At 34.8% G+C, this 16914-nt stretch overlaps 1 protein-coding gene across 1 annotated transcript; it reads right to left on the bottom strand.

Annotated features, from left to right (window-relative positions):
• Positions 1-1045: 1045 nt before the first annotated feature.
• Positions 1046-16838, bottom strand: LOC123552530 (transmembrane protein 138-like). Its single transcript, XM_045342251.2, has 5 exons — positions 16696-16838; positions 14230-14421; positions 13529-13700; positions 4008-4086; positions 1046-2741 (listed from the first exon to the last, which is right to left on the bottom strand). Exons 2-5 carry the CDS (start codon positions 14352-14354, stop codon positions 2632-2634), a joined length of 486 nt encoding a protein of 161 aa, XP_045198186.2. The 5' UTR covers positions 14355-14421; positions 16696-16838; the 3' UTR covers positions 1046-2631.
• Positions 16839-16914: the final 76 nt, after the last annotated feature.

Raw genomic sequence — 16914 nt, 5'->3', positions numbered from 1 at the left:
TGTGAGGCACATATTTAGGTGAAAATGTGCATTTTTGACTATTTCAGGGGCCATAACTCTGGAAATAGGGGGTGGACCCAGATGAAAAATAGGAGGTGCGCAAGTTCATATCATGATAAAAATTCATGCAAGGTTTCATCAATTTATATCAAATACTTTTTGAGCTAGGCGTGTCACAAGGTGAAAATGTGCCTTTTTGACTATTTCAGGGGCCATAACTCTAGAAATAGGGGGCAGACCCAGATGAAAAATAGGGGGTGCGCAAGTTCATATCATGATTAAGACTCATGCAAGGTTTCATGAATCTATATCAAACACTTTTTGAGCTAGGCATGTCACAAGGTAAAAATGTGCATTTTTGACTATTTCAGGGGCCATAACTCTAAAAATAGGGGGCTGAGCCAGACGAAAAATATGAGGTGCACAAGTTCATACCATGATAAAGACTCATGCAAGGTTTCATCAATTTATATAAAATACTTTTTGAGCTAGGCGTGTCACAAGGTGAAAATGTGCCTTTTTGACTATTTTAGGGGCCATAACTCTAGAAATAGGGGGCTGACCCAGATGAAAAATAGGAGGTGTGCAAGTTCATATCATGATTAAGACTCATGCAAGGTTTCATGAATCTATATCAAATACTTTCTGAGCTAGGCGTGTCACAAGGTGAAAATGTGCATTTTTGACTATTTCAGGGGCCATACCTCTAAAATTAGGGGCAGAGCCAGACGAAAAAATAGAAGGTGCGCAAGTTCATATCATGATAAAGACTCATGCAAGGTTTCATTAATTTATATCAAATACTTTTTGAGCTAGGCGTGTCACGAACTGCGGACGGATGCACGGACAAGAGCAAATCTATATGCCCCCACCACTCATGGGGGGGGAGGGGGGGCAAAAAAATAATCTTCCACTAATGGGAAATATCGTCAGAACAAAACCCCTGTACTATTTGACTTTAGCAGGTTATATTTGGAATGTGCAGTGTAAAAAGATATGCAAGACTGGAACTTTTACTGAATAACAGAAACAAGAAGACAACATCTATATTTAGTCTTTTATAATAAATTACTAAAATCTTATTACATAGATATTCTAACATACACAATTTATTATACCCAAACTTCTATATTTACAGAAAATACACATGTACAAAGGTCAAACTTAGAGAACAGACATTTCACAATACATGAAACCTAACTGGTAGTGACTTACAGTGAGGTGTTTGCAAGCAACTGTTGTAAAACTGAGGTTGAAGTCCAGTCCCAGAATATAAAACCTTTCCAGTCAAGTTGTATTTTGTGCATGGAAGCAACTAATCAGTTGATATTTTTAACTGGTCCATACTCAATTTTATAATCTTAGGCCCAGTTCTTGCTGAAACCTTGTTTCAAGGCAGTGTACAGTGTGAATTAATACAAGAACCTACAAAAAAATTAGAGTCCTTAAAAGTAAAAAAAACAACCCTGAACTGCAAATGAATAGTCATGAACATATTGGAACTAATTTTATGGTTGACTCCAAAATTCACAATCCGAGAAAAGCCGTCACAACAATTTGATATGATGGCATTTAATTCTGTTAGCCTTGTAAAAACAATTGAAATACAATAAAGAACTAAACAAAAAGACCTTTGAGATCAGAGTACTTCAGACTCTAGTGCTACATTAGCTGCTATGGAATTAGCATTAAAGCTTTTCAAAAAATAAAAACATGCTTTTTTTCTATTCTGTTATTCTAAAGCATACAAAATATATGCATGCTGATTTCATAAATATTTCAAATTTGAAAGTAAAAAGGAAATAACCTGTATGGATTGAAAAAAAAAATCCTTAATATTCAAGTACTACACTCTTGTGCATATATTACAAATTTATAACACAAGTTCTATACACATGCGCAATGTGTAAATGTTCTGTTAAGGTGAGAGGACGGAAAATATACTATCACAGACACATGGCAAACTAAACACAAAATAAAATTTACTCATTATAATGGTTAGAAACTAAAAGACTTTTTATGATATGGTATTTAAATTAAGCTTTCAAAGGAAAGATGGTATTTTCACTTACATGAAAGAGTACAGAATTCATTGTAAAAGTGTACAGTATTAGTAGAGATTCCCAATCAGATCTTAGTTCAACTTTAATGTCAACAACATTGAGGAATTATAATTGATCAAAAAAGCAAAAGATTTTCAGGTATGTCAATGATCCAAGACAAAGAATTCTATTTAAACTATGTAAAATATAAAATTCTACAACAACTCATTGACAATAGCTTCTGCATTTGGCAGCAAAGTATTTTGAAGCAGAAACAGAGATATTTTGCGTAAATAAGTGGTCAGACATTTATTTATTTAGCAAACTATTTATTTAATTCTTTTAAACCTTTTGAAAATGTCTGAAGTTCTCTGGCATACATTTTTGCCCTTTCTCAGCAACATGACATCTGGAATCAATGTGAAACGCTTGACTTGCAGTTGTTTAATGCTGATAAAATAGTACTGCTTCCTTTTCAAGTAATTGAGGGCATTTTACAAGAGTAAAATTGTGTTACAATTCCAAATTTGAATCTGCTACTGAAAATCTCTGTCTATTGTTGTAAATTTCTTATCCTACACTAATAACACTATCGTCTCTTTTCAAACTCTTTCTTTATCCAGTCTGAGTCCTGATAGAACCTCGGATCTCCTAACTTCAAACATGTCCGTTTATAGAAGTAGTAATAAAGCACTGCCGCTGAAAATAAATAAGTTAATCCATGAAATAATGCATTTTAACACATAAAATAATAAGAAAATAGTAACAATAGATACAGTTACAGGAAGTCACTATAACGAAACCTCTCAGACAGTTTAAAGCTCTCTTGATCCGCAGTAAGTTCTTTCTACTGAAAATAATACTATTAATAAAATATGTAATTAATATCCTCAATTCATCATCCATTAATATTGTGATACCATGTTCAGCTGCATACTACATGTATAATTACAATGATGTACTATGTACAAATCAAAATAAAATGGGGAGCAATGGTCTATTGGTTAAGGTATCATCCACACAACCCCAAGGTGTGGGTTCGAGCACCACTGAGATCATGACCATGCCTTCTCATGTGACACCAGTACTGGTTTTGCCAGGAAGCGGACTCAACTTTTCATCATAATCAAGTTAAAATAAATGAATAAACAAGAGCTCGTAGAACACAAAATGCCCCCCTTGATGCATTCAGTACTTGCACAAGGAACAGAAATTATTTGGTCACTGTGCACTAGACATTTGACTTACTGACCTCAAATCATTAATTATCGGTAATTTACCAGTCATAAGTAAACTTCTTCGAAGGGGGGCATAATGAGTACAAACAAGCTATCCTCATAAGTTGTAACCCCTGAAAAAAGGGAAGTTTCCTTTTGGTCCAGTGACTGATTGCTTTGTAGGTGTTCCATTATACTATATGAATGTTCGCACAACTGTTAGTCAAATTAGAATTTACTTAAATCAAAAGATGTAACACTGTAACGGGTATGATCTTGTAAAAGTACAAGACATTATTTATGTAAAAGGTCAACTTCTACATTGAGAACTTGATGTGTTCAGTTTTGTTGATATTATTAAAGGTAGTTGACCTATAACAACACCCAGAAATTTCTATACGAGTAGGTACTCTTGTCATAAAATATGGCATTCTTCGGGTGTGAATGTAGCTGAAAGTGCACACGACTTTCTGGGAAAACAAAGGGGGGAAAAAAGCCTAAACTGCATAGGGAGACTAGGTATGTAATTTGCAATTTGTTATTACAGGTCAACTTCCTTTAAGAGAACATTCAGTATTAGGCTACATTTATCATAAAATACGAAATAACAATGGAAGTTTTATCAATTAATAAACAATATTTGCATATGTGAAAGAAAGTAAAATGATTGGAGAGATATGAACATGAACAGAAAACTTGAGTTGTTATGTATATTTCACAGTACAGAACTAATGTAATATAATTATACCTGTTCTTTGAATAATGAATAAAGCCCTGAGACCATCATTATCCCATATATATGCATCTGGATCATCCCACCTTGAAGTCTGTAAAATAAAACATATATTTCATACTCAAAGATTTAAATATTTGTTAGAAAATTGAAGAATCTATAAATAAATCCAGCCCTGAAATCCAATAACATTTCTTTGTAGTGCTTTTGTAAAACCTTAATCAAATTTAATTAAAGCTGTAAAAAAAAATGCCTTCAGAAAAATATTAGAATTATTATTATTATTATTATTATACCCGATTTATATATCGCACTTTTCATGATAAACACGTTCAAAGGCGCTTTACATATAGCAACCGCAGCCACACAGGGCCCGAAATTCATCCTCTACTAGTACAGACACAGACCAGAGGGACAGAATGAGATAAAGCCCCCAGAACACATAGAGAGAAATCCTTTTTAGATACAGGCCTGTCAAAGAATCAAACTGATATAGCAAAATAGCTAAACATTCAATAACAACTGACAGAACCACATACTGAGACACATGTATAAAAAGAATTTTTGATCATAAATGTTTACATGAATTTGTCTGATCTTGGTGTAACACTATTTTTTCAACAGGACTTCTGCTATGCAACTACAGTCAGTTAACCTTAAGTTAGCAAAGTTCCTGGATTTTGCTCCAGTAATGGCTAATGTTCTCCATGATAAGAAACTGACAACTTCTCCTCATGAATCAGTGACTTTAGACACTTCATCTTCCGTCAAGTCCTCGTACACCTTAAAAGGGGATCAAACTTGTGACTTGTGGTTTTACAATCCAGTGATTTTTATGCTACTTCTTACAGCCGAATACACCTGAAACTGTTTTACTGTTCCTGGTCACTGTGAGCTTGGCCTTTGACCTACTGATCTCAAAATCAATAGGGGTCATCTACTGGTGATGATCAACCTCCCTATCAACTTTCATGATCCTAGGCCCAAGCAATCTTGAGTTATCATCCGGAAACCGTTTAACTGTTCCGGGTCACTGTGACCTTGATCTTTGACGTACTGACCTCAAAACCATAGGGGTCATCTGCTGGTCATGACCAACCTCCCTACCAATTTTTATGATCCTAGGCCCAAGCATTCTTGAATTATCATCCAGAAACCATTTAACTGTTCAAGGTTACTGTGACCTGACCTTTGACATACAGATCTCAAAATCAATAGGGGTCATCTGCTGGTGATGACCAACCTTCCTATCAACTTTCATGATCCCAGGCCCAAGCGTATTTGAGTTATCATCTGGAAACAGATTGGTCTACATACAGACCGACCAACCGGCCGACCGACATCTGCAAAACAATATACCCCTCCTTCTTAGAAAGGGGGCATAAAAAGGAACCTAATTCGTGAAATATTTGCACCAGAGTTATGGACCTTGTGTCATATAATGAGGACAGTGCATGATGTGGAAGAGCTTTTTAAAGTCTTAAGTTGTAACAAAGATAATTATAGGGACACTGTACCAATATTAACCCGACATTCTAAGTAAAAAGGGAGCATAATTTGTGATATTTTGGTAAAGAATTACAGCCCTTGTGTCAAATGATGTGGGTGACAATGTGGTACAACTACTTTAAGTCGGAATCAAATCCATTCGGTAACAACAGAGACAGAGTGAACCTGAAATTTTAAGGTAAAAGGGGACATAATTCATGAAATATTGATCCCAAAGTTATGATCCTTGTGTCAAACGATGTGTGTAATAATGTTAAACAATTATTTTAAATTTGAAACAAATCCACTCTGTAATAGAAGAGATATAATGAAAATGCATCAAAATTAGCCTTAAATTCTCAGTAAAAAGGGGCCAAAACTCATGAAAAATTGGTGTCAGAGTTATGACCCTTGTGTCATATGATGTGGGTGATGATGTGGAACAACTACTTCAAGTCTGAATCAAACCCATTCGGTGATAACTGAGATAGAGTGAAAGTGCATAAAATCTTTAACGAAGGCGTGGACACAGAACGACTCATATGCGGGTAGAGTAGGATATAGCTTTGTATAAACTTCAGATAGTTGAGATAACAAGAGGGCCATGATGGCCCTATATCGCTCACCTGTTATCATTGCACTTGAGGACTAGAAGGTCCTCAGAAAAAATATCTAAGTCCAAAGGACAGGAACAACAAAGGGAAGAAATTTAACCAGAAAGAAAAAAAAATCTTACAAGGTATAGATATGTTAAAATACACCTAAAAATTGGAGGTACCATCCATGTTGTACCACAGAAAAGTGGTCTCGGTTTTTCCCTACAGCCAATAATAAAAAAGTTACTAAAAATAAGCTATTTATAGTAACGTAAAAGGGAAGTAATTAAAAAAAAAAATATTGTAAGTGGACAAAAGAAGGATCTGACAAATAAATCTGTTGACATAAATGAAATTTCAGATCAGTATCTTCATTAGTTATGGAGATATAACAATTTTAATTTGAAATAAAGGGAGGTAATTTGACATAAAATCAGTCCATAGTTATCTACCCTGATTGTCTCAGTCCAACTAATAACAATAATGAAATTTCAAATAAGTCCTGTAAGTACTTACTGATATAAATCCATTTTGATTACAATCAGGGGAGGTAATCAGATATAAAATAACTCTGGAACCTATGATTGGATCTGATTTGTCGTGGAATCCAAGATTTCTTGTTGTTGAAGGTATTTTGGAAGTTTGTATCAAATAAAACCATAAATGAAGTCTCTATATGGCTGCAAAAGCCAAAATAGCCAATTTTGGACCTTCAAGGGGCCATAACTCTGGAACCCATGATGGAATCTGGCCAGTTGAATAAAGGAACCAAGATCTTGTGGTGATACAAGTTGTGTGCAAGTTTGGTTAAAATCAAATCGTAAATGAAGCTGCTATTGTGCAGACAAGGTCAAAATAGCTAATTTTGGCCCTTTCAGGGGCCATAACTCTGGAACCCATTATGGGATCTGGCCGGTTCAAGAAAGGAACCGAGATCTTATGGTGACACAAGTTGTGTGCAAGTTTGATTAAATTCAAATCATAAATGAAGCTGTTATTGTGCAGACAAGGTCAAAATAGCTAATTCTGGCCCTTTCAGGGGCCATCACTCTGGAACCCATAATGGAATCTCGCCAGTTCAAGAAAGGAACCGAGATCTTATGGTGATACAAGTTGTGTGCAAGTTTGGTTAAAACAAAATCATAAATGAAGCTGCTATTGTGCAGACAAGGTCAAAATAGCTAATTTTGGCCCTTTCAGGGGCCATAACTCTGGAACCCATAATGGAGTCTGGCCAATTCAAGAAAGGAACTAAGATCTTATGGTGATACAAGTTGTGTGCCAGCTTGGTAAAAATCAAATCATAAATAAAGCTGCTATTATGCAGACAAGGTCAAAATAGCTAATTTTGGCCCTTTCAGGGGCCATAACTCTGGAACCCATAATGGGATCTGGCCAGTTCAAGAAAGGAACCGTGATCTTATGGTGATACAAGTTGTGTGCAAGTTTGGTTAAAATAAAATCATAAATGAAACCACTATCGTGCAGACAAGAAATTGTTGACGGACGGACGGACGCACGCACGCACGAACACACGACGGACGACGGACGAAGGGTGATCACAAAAGCTCACCTTGTCACTATGTGACAGGTGAGCTAAAAAACACAGATAACACTGGGGGCTGGGTCATCAAGTTTTATCATTTAAGTGTACAACAACATAAACTAAATATTAAATCTTTAAAAAAAATAAAATGTTCACTTTTTCTTCTAATTTCATGCAAAAAAAAAAACAACAACAAAAAAAACCCCAACTAAAATACAGTTGTTTCAAAAATAATAAAGTTAGTAATAAAATGAAAGAAAAACATTTTCAGAAATGCATTAAATAGGACAACAGTTATTCCCTTACCATTCTTTAGTTTTCATTAGAAAAAAATACAAACTGTGTTCTGTTAAAGATTCATTTGAGGAACAAAAAGACCCATTAAACAAAGCTAGATCCCTGATTAGAAATGTATGCTTTACTTTTTTCTTTATATAAAATTCTGTATATACGCCCCCACACCCCCTTAAATAAAAAAGTATTTTAAAAAGCTGACTATTTTTATTTCAATACGATGGCTAGTTTTGTATTTCCATCTATAGACATTAGGGTATTTCTGCAATCTGAACCAAAAGACAAGTTTTAAATTTGCTTGTTGCTTTGGAATTAATTTATTTGAGATCTATCTATACATCTGTATTGGCGTCATGGTGACTTTACGGCTTTTCGTGGTGGAGAAAGACCCAAGGTGTTCCTACAGGTATTATTTTAGGGAGCTGGATACTTTCCTTGCATGGAACAATTCCACATGCCAAGTTTCTAACCCACTCTTTTGAAGGACAAGAGATTCAAAGTCAGCCACCTTAACCAGTCGGCCACTGTGTGAACAACAGAGCCGGTCCAGCATTGTGACCTTGTGGAATTCCCTTTCTTTGGGACAACAGGAGTTTATATACATTTTACTAAAAGCAAAAACAAGATGTAACCTTGATATTTAAAGACATCGGAAAGGTAGAAATGCAATTTCATATTTGTTTGGGTACCAGTATATGTTAGAATCAATCGTTGGTTGACATGTCTTATTTCAATACTCGCATGATTTAGCCGTACATTCAAAATATAGACGTAAAAGCAAAATTTTAAGTTTAAAATGTGTAGATTTACATGTAGGAAATGACCTGATTAAATTTATTGGAACACTTCAGCAAACTTTTATACTCTATATTCAAATTAACTACACAAAAAATGTGTACAGATACAAATATTCAAATCACATCCTCTCTATTTTCTATGAAAAATGACTGAACTGAAATTGAAAAAATACAAAAACATGCAACATGCAATTTTAACATGGCCTCACTGTAATTTAGCAAATGCATTTCAAGTATAACTAATCTGCAAACAATTATAATACTAGAAAATGCTTTTGTAAAAAAGCGCATGTCTCCCCCAATGCAAAGTCCTATAGGCAGGAAGTCAATAGGGGTCAGGAGCGAAAGTCAAAGAGACACTGATGGTTGGCTGCAATAGGGATCATCTACTTGGCATGTCCAGTCATCGCACTAAATTTCAACACTAGTGGCCTAGTGGCTCTCAAGTCACTGTTCAGGCTCCTGTGACCTTGACCTTTGATGAAGTGACCTCAAAATAAGTAGGGGTCATTTACTCTGCATGTCCAATCATCCTATTAAGTTTCAACATTGTAGGTCAAGTGGGTCTCAAGTTATTTCCAAAAAATGATTTTACATGAACAGGCCACTGTGACCTTGACCTTTATTAGACTGACCCCAAAATCAATAGGGGTCATCTACTCTGCATGTTCAATCATACTATGAAGTTTCAACATTCTGGGTCAAGTGGTTCTTAAGTTATTGATCGGAACTGGTTATCAATGTTCAGGCCCCTGTGACCTTGACCTTTAACCGAGTGACCCCAAAAACAATAAGGGTCATTTACTCTGCATGAACAATCATCCTATGAAGTTTCAACATTCTGGGTCAAGAGGTTCTCAAGTTATTGATTGGAAATGGTTTTCCATGTTCAGGCCCCTGTGACCTTGACCTTTAACAGAGTGACCCTAAAATCGTTAGGGTTCATCTACTCTGCATGACCAATCATCCTACGAAGTTTCATCATTCTGGGTCAAGTGGTTCTCAAGTTACTGACCAGAAATTGTTTTCAATGTTCGGGCCCCTGTGACCTTGACCTTTCACAGAGTGACCCCAAAATCGTTAGGGGTCATCTACTCTTTATGACCAATCATCCTATTAAGTTTCAACATTCTGGGTCAAGTGGTTCTCAAGTTACTGACCGGAAATGGTTTTCAAAGTTCAGGCCCCTGTGACCTTGACCTTTAATGGAGTGATCCCAAAATCGATAGGGGGCATCTACTTTGCATGTACAATCATCCTATCAAGTTTCAACATTCTGGGTCAAGTGGTTCTCTAGTTATTGATCAGAAATGGTTTTCAATGTTCAGGCCCCTGTGACCTTGACCTTTGACGGAGTGACCCCAAAAACAATAGGGGTCATCTACTCTTTATGACCAATCATCCTATCAAGTTTCAACATTCTGGGTCAGGTGGTTCTCTAGTTATTGACTGGAAATGGTTTTCAATGTTCAGGCCCCTGTGACCTTGACCTTTGACGGAGTGACCCCAAAATCAATAGGGGTCATCTACTCTTCATGACCAATCATCCTATGAAGTTTCAACATTCTGGGTCAAGTGGTTCTCTAGTTATTGATCGGAAATGGCTTTCAATGTTCAGGTCCCAGTGACCTTGACCTTTGACGGAGTGACCCCAAAATCAATAGGGGTCATCTACTCTTCATGACCAATCATCCTATGAAGTTTCAACATTCTGGGTCAAGTGGTTCTCTAGTTATTGATCGGAAATGGTTTTCAATGTTCAGGCCCCTGTGACCTTGAACTTCGATGGAGTGACCCCAAAAACAATAGGGGTCGTCTACTCCAGCAGCCCTACAACCCTATGAAGTTTGAAGGTACTAGGTCAAATGGTTCTCCAGTTATTGCTCGGAAATGAAGTGTGATGTACGGATGGACGGACGGACGGAAGGACAGACAGGGCAAAAACAAAATGTCTCCTGGGGGAGACATAATAAGCATTTACAAGAACTGATTTGCAACTGTTGTGCCATTTAAAACGTTCGATAGTCATACCAGTGTTCTTTCGATAATAAGGAGAGTTTTAACTACTTGCTTAAATTTAGTCACTGTGTTACATCACGTTTATTCCAGTATAGTTTTGCATAAACTTTTGTATACTTCTGCCTGCTAAAGAATCATGTTACAGAACTTAAAATCCCATGAAGAGGGCGCTTAGGAATCCCATTTGAGTTCTTTTCATCTTGGAAGTTAAATAACCAGGAGAAACATGATTGTGACCTCAAGCATTTTTTGTACATTGTGCTTTCCACCAAAACTACAGTGACTATCAAGTATTCTGTAGGAGCTGCCAACAGCTGGTGCATATAAATAAACAGTTGCAAAACAGTATTTCATTAACTGTATAACTTAAAGTAAAGTTTGAATCTTGCTTCTCTGTACTTGTGAAGATTTTGATGATATGAAAACATATTGGAGATAGAGAAATTTTCATGATTATTTTAGTTTTGTTGATATGCTTGAATAGCCTGACTTGTGAATTTGCAACAATTACATGCATTAATATTTGAACCAAAATCATGTCTAACTGTAAAACGAATTACCAGTGGTAACTTCTTTTCAATGAAAAAATGTCTATTTGGTTGAAACAAGTGATAACCAACAGATATAGAGTTTGTATTCCTCTACTTTTGTTGTTTTTAAATTGATTTATTTTTCAGAGATAGAAATGTGGAACAGACATCATCTTTTCCATACAGTGTAAACAAATTTACAAACAGTACAATAACAGTCATAATTATAAATAACAACAGATACACTGTACATGTAAAGTTGGCTGAATGACCTGGCATTTTTTTTTTACTTTGTTGTGACAATTAAAACAGATACACTGAAGGTAATTTTGGTTCCCATCTAAGTTCAGTAATTTGGACACCTGCACAACATCAGGTTTAATTACTCTTTGCTAACATCAGTGGTCACCCATCATCAGAAAACCAGTATGTTAATACTGTACTTGCCAAAATGTAGAGATGCATTACAAGACCTCATGTGGCCTCATATTCACAAAAATTCAGTCACCCCTGAGTTTGATAATGAAACTTCATTTGTTGTTTATATCTAAATTGCATGTTCAAAATTAAATGTTAAGTGATGAATTTTTTAAACAGACTATTAATTTTAGAATTGATGGTCTATGTCAAATGGAAGTTAATCTTGAAATTCTTGTAAAATGTTGCATCAAAATTTCAATCTCAAACTCCACTGAGGACGAAAACTGTTTTGTGAACATGGGACCTGGATGATGGTGGTCTCCTGAATTGCAGAAATAAATTCAAGTCAAAGTGAAAACACAGAAATGTCTGTAATTTTGGCAAGTTTGGAAGAGAGCAATGTAGACCATTTTTATCGACAAAATATATATTATTACTGCAAATATAATATTTTCACAGAATTTGGAAAACTTCAACTAATATCTTTCTCAGAGAAAGGATTAAATCCGAGCCCCTGAAACAAGATTACAATAAAATACCAAGTCAGACAACTCTAACTTTACTTGTGAAATAGACATTACCTGAAGAGCCAACTACCACATAACAGAAAGAGTATGGTACGTTTGTTGGTAATTTGCAAATTTGCTGCATGTTGCAGTACCAGAAGTTTTTTGTTTATAAAATCAACATTTCTACAATATATACTGGAGGGTTAAGATTAGAGAACAGTAGAGTAAATGATCAAGATGCTACTACATACATACATTATAACAATGTTTTTATTTTATATATATAATATATATAACCGTGCAGTTTTTAATGATGCATGCTTAGAACTTAAAACTATACAGAAATATTGTTACATACTGGTGCATTTATACAGTGAATAATAGGGTTATTGTAACAGTAGCTTGATCTGGGTTGCTGTATTCGACTTGAGTGGATTTTTGCCAGATCGGATCTCACGAGGCGCACAAGCGCCAAGTGTGATCCAACCTTGCAAAATCCACAAGAGCCGAATACAAAATCCTAGATCTAGCTACTGTTATATTGACCCTTTTTTTATATACCTCTACCTTTCTGTTTGTTGTTCGTCAATGTTTATTGATATTTAAATGGAACTAAGTGAAGTTTTTATGTGCGCTATTTATAGAACTGTGTCAGGTCATGCATATTAATGAAACTAGTCCAGCAGCATACAATACGGAAGGTACAATACAGAATTTAAAAGGTACAATACGGATTTTTTTCTGCCTGTCCATATTTAATTGTGAAATACAAGCCGATTTTTTTATTAAAGAATTTATAAAGGTATATAATAAAAAATGTTATGTATAACATATAAGGAAATACAGAAAATAAGTCTGCATGTAATATATTTATGCACCTTTCGTATGTTATATTTATTTAAGACCACATATTTAAGACAAAGTATTGGGGAATTTACTGTGCTTCTACCACTGAATTGGGAATAGGGCCAGGATCTTTACAAGTGGGAAGAATTTGTCATAAAATGTCCAATTTACATTGAAGAAAAAATAGTTAGAAATGCATTAATTAGCAATTTGCCATGTGTTTCAACTGTTTTTGGTTTCACAGGTTCAGACTTGGCTGAAAAAAGTAAACAAGAAGTATCACTTTTTTTAAACTTTGGGAATTTCAGCTTTGAAATTGGGAAAAAATATACTATAAATTTGCCATTACGATTTGAAAACTATAGACCAAATGTTTCTATTTTGAAGAAAAGTGTTTAGTTTTGGTAAGATATTGCTTGACATAATCAATGCAAATTTAGCAGGATTTTTATTAACTTGTCTCTATTCAATATGCAAGCTGTTTTACTTACCATGTACCAAACATGAAGTCCTACACAGAGAGCAAAGTATACAAAGATGACAGTGATTGGCACTTTGAACTTGTTAACGAGGATGTTAACGAGACCTGCTTGAAATATAAACGTGTTGAAGAACAGCAGGAAGACAACGATGGCAGCAAACAATATACACACATCCTGGATCCTGGAAAACATTTATTGCACACTGTTAATGAAATTTGCAGTGTTATAAAAGTAATGTTTGAACTTAAAACATAAAACCATGGCAAGCATGTACATGAGAAACAATTTTTTTATGTATAAAAGACACAAGACACAAACCTACTCTTCGTTTGGTGACTAGGATCTTTTTACAGATTTTATTAATCAAATACACACTATCAAAGAGGCTGCCATTTCTATGTCAGTCTTCGATATAAACAAATTTGGTCTAACAAAGCAAAGTTTAAAACTGTACATCATCAATGTTTTCTCAATAAATGTACTTAATAATTAAAGGCACATTTTAACCATTTTAACAGAAAACTGAATTTTATGTAGGAATTAGATCAATGAAAAACAATGACAAAGGTCCAACAAGGAGAACCACATTCAGAGAATGCTACCATTTAATTTAAATTTATCAAATTTATTGAATATATCTGTTCGATACCAAATTGTATATTAGCTATAAAATATACTGTATGTCAAAACAGTTTCAAATTGTTACTTACACAAGAAGAACTAGAAGTATGACGTTTTCAAATCGGAGGAGTTCAATGAATGAATTCATGAAGAGATCCACAAACAGTAGTAAATACTGCAGGTACAGTATGGGGCGGTACCTCTCTACCAACATCTCTACAGCTTTTAGTCTCCTCTATATACATAAACCAACAATAATATCTCCACCAGTTACTTCTAGCCTGAAAATTCATGTTGAAATAGTTATAAATGGGAATAAAAGAACATATATGTAATCATAAACTGAAAATTTCATTATAAATTTACAATGACTTCTACTCTATTACTACTAGTATTAGGGGTATTCTCCATCCAAATAACATTTGATAATAATGAACTAAAATATATTGAAGCCCATGTATTACTGGCCCTAACCAAAAATTTAACCACGAAATTCAGATTTTCTAAGTACAAAAAGGGCCATAATTCTGACAAAATGCATGTCAGAGTTATGGTTCTTGGTCTTCTTACTCATCTAATGATGACAAACAACACATTTCAATGCTGTAGCTCTTACAGTTTTGGGGAAAAAGTGGACGTAAACAAAAATTTTAACCAAAGGGCCATAATTTTGACAAAATGCTTATTAGAGTTATGGTTCTTAACCTACTTAGTCGCCTCATGATAATAAACAAGTGTGCAAAGTTTAAAAGCTTTAGTTGTTATAGCTTTTGAGAAAAGGTGGACGTAAACAAAAAATTTAACCAACGCCGCTGATCAAATGACAACAATACCTCGTACTTGTTTTTTAAAAATCAGACAAGCTAAAAAGACATAAAACTGGGCCAGATGAAGTAATATGAAAAATTACGATGTTGTCATGGAGACTAGCACTACTTATTAATAGTCCACAGAAAATATGATTTTGACATATCAACTAAGTATTCCCTTATCTACATTATGTAACAGTTTCAATGAATTTTGATGACACCTGAAGAATTGACAGCACTTTTCTAAGTACTTATTGAACAACCCTAGTATATTCTGTAGTAAAAGTGCCAATACACAACCAGCACTGATATCATAAGCAGAGCATTCATGAACTCAGTGTGCTCAAACATTATGACCTCCAGGTTGAGATGCTGCCACCTTAACTGCAGGTGTTGCTCCCACAACAGTCAAAATCAAAATGTTAAATTCACATTTGATATGTAGGTACATGTACTTTTTGTTGGGTTTAACATTGCACTGACACAATTATAGGTCATATGATGACATTCCAGCTTTGATGGTGGAGGAAGACCTCAGGTGCCCCTCTGTGCATTATTTCATCATGGACGGGCACCTACCTTCCATAAGCCAGCTGGATGGCTTCCTCACATGAAGAATTCAATGCCCCGAGTAAGGCTCGAACCCACATTGGTAGGGGGCAATTGAAACTTTCAGCAATTATCTTGATATTTCAAACTTTTCTGAAAACTTAATCTCAATAGCCTAAAGTTTCCTGGAAATTAAAAGGCATATCTTGGAAACAATATTATATTGTGATGTTTTTGGAAGAATGCACACCCAACTATCTGGAAAGTGTGTCCTCTTAATTCCCATTTGCCTTGAATCATTGAGATTTTGACAAAATTAATGGGATTTTTTCTTTTTATAATGTGATTTTACATCAGCAGACAGCCTTTATTACACTGAAAAGCAAACATTTGTTTATTTGTAAGAATAATTTATCTTTGTAAATAAACAAAACAGTTCCTTTTGGAGTCACTTTTAACATAACACAAAATTCTGTGCCTGAATAGGTTGATGAAAGTTGTACCTGAGTGCAGGGTCTACACCATTTTTCCTTTCAGTAAGGAGTTAACCTTGAGGTTTCACTTCAAAGCTGCTCTGTCCAAGTGGAAGTTCAGTTATGTTTTAGTCTTTCTGAATTTTATACACTTCCATTAGGCCAAAACAGCTTTGCAGTCAAACTCATTAATGGCCCTACCCTCAATTACAAGCATTTCGTTTGGAATTTCGAGCATTAAGCATTTTTTTCATGAACAGGGGTTTCTCCACCTTTTTGTTATTCTCATCACTACTCATCCGCACGACTGGAAGCAAAGTTTGGCCTAAACGCTTCAATTTCTTCTTCGGTGGTATTTTTTTGCGAAAATGGGTGATTTTTTGCTTACAGGACTTTTTTTACTAAGGAAGTGACGCCGATAGTCGGCGTCTTCCCTTCAGAAAATTTTCCCCAAAAGTGATCCATGAGTTTACATATTATAGTGATAGCTACCAAGCCATAGCAGAAAAATGACATCATATAAAATAAATACAGCTATTACATGCAGTTCAAAATTTAAAGCACCAAAGTAGCCTAATGTACTTTACACAAATCTATTCTATTTAGTACGAATCTTTTTAGGTACGAATACCAGATTTTAAAAATTATTTGTTTCATTTGTACGTTTACAGATATATTTATCAGCAAAATATGAATTTTATGTCAAACAAATGATTTTGTTTACCTGTCGGAATATTCATTTTTATTTAAATCATAAAACTTTTCTCAAAATGGCTTAATTATTTTCCATCGCTCACGTTCTGTCTTGCAACAACTTTTTGTTTACAATGGTGATTTAATCTTTAACATCTCATACCAAACTATTAAATTCTTCCATGAAATTATTTGATACTGAAAAATGATACAAAAATTTAAATATTATTTACAAAATTCGTTACATTTC

The sequence above is a fragment of the Mercenaria mercenaria genome, chromosome 4, assembly GCF_021730395.1.
Source record: "Mercenaria mercenaria strain notata chromosome 4, MADL_Memer_1, whole genome shotgun sequence".
NCBI lineage: Eukaryota > Metazoa > Mollusca > Bivalvia > Venerida > Veneridae > Mercenaria > Mercenaria mercenaria.
This window is presented reverse-complemented; position numbering and strand designations above follow the sequence as displayed.

Excerpts from the sequence above, each read along its gene's own strand:
- LOC123552530 (XM_045342251.2), bottom strand. The coding sequence starts at position 14,354 with ATGTTGGTAGAGAGGTACCGCCCCATACTGTACCTGCAGTATTTACTA. Across the intron at positions 4,087-13,528 it reads GACTTCATGTTTGGTACATG|ACTTCAAGGTGGGATGATCC; the intron begins GTAAGTAAAACA and ends TTTATTTTACAG. Across the intron at positions 2,742-4,007 it reads ATTCATTATTCAAAGAACAG|CGGCAGTGCTTTATTACTAC; the intron begins GTATAATTATAT and ends ATTTATTTTCAG.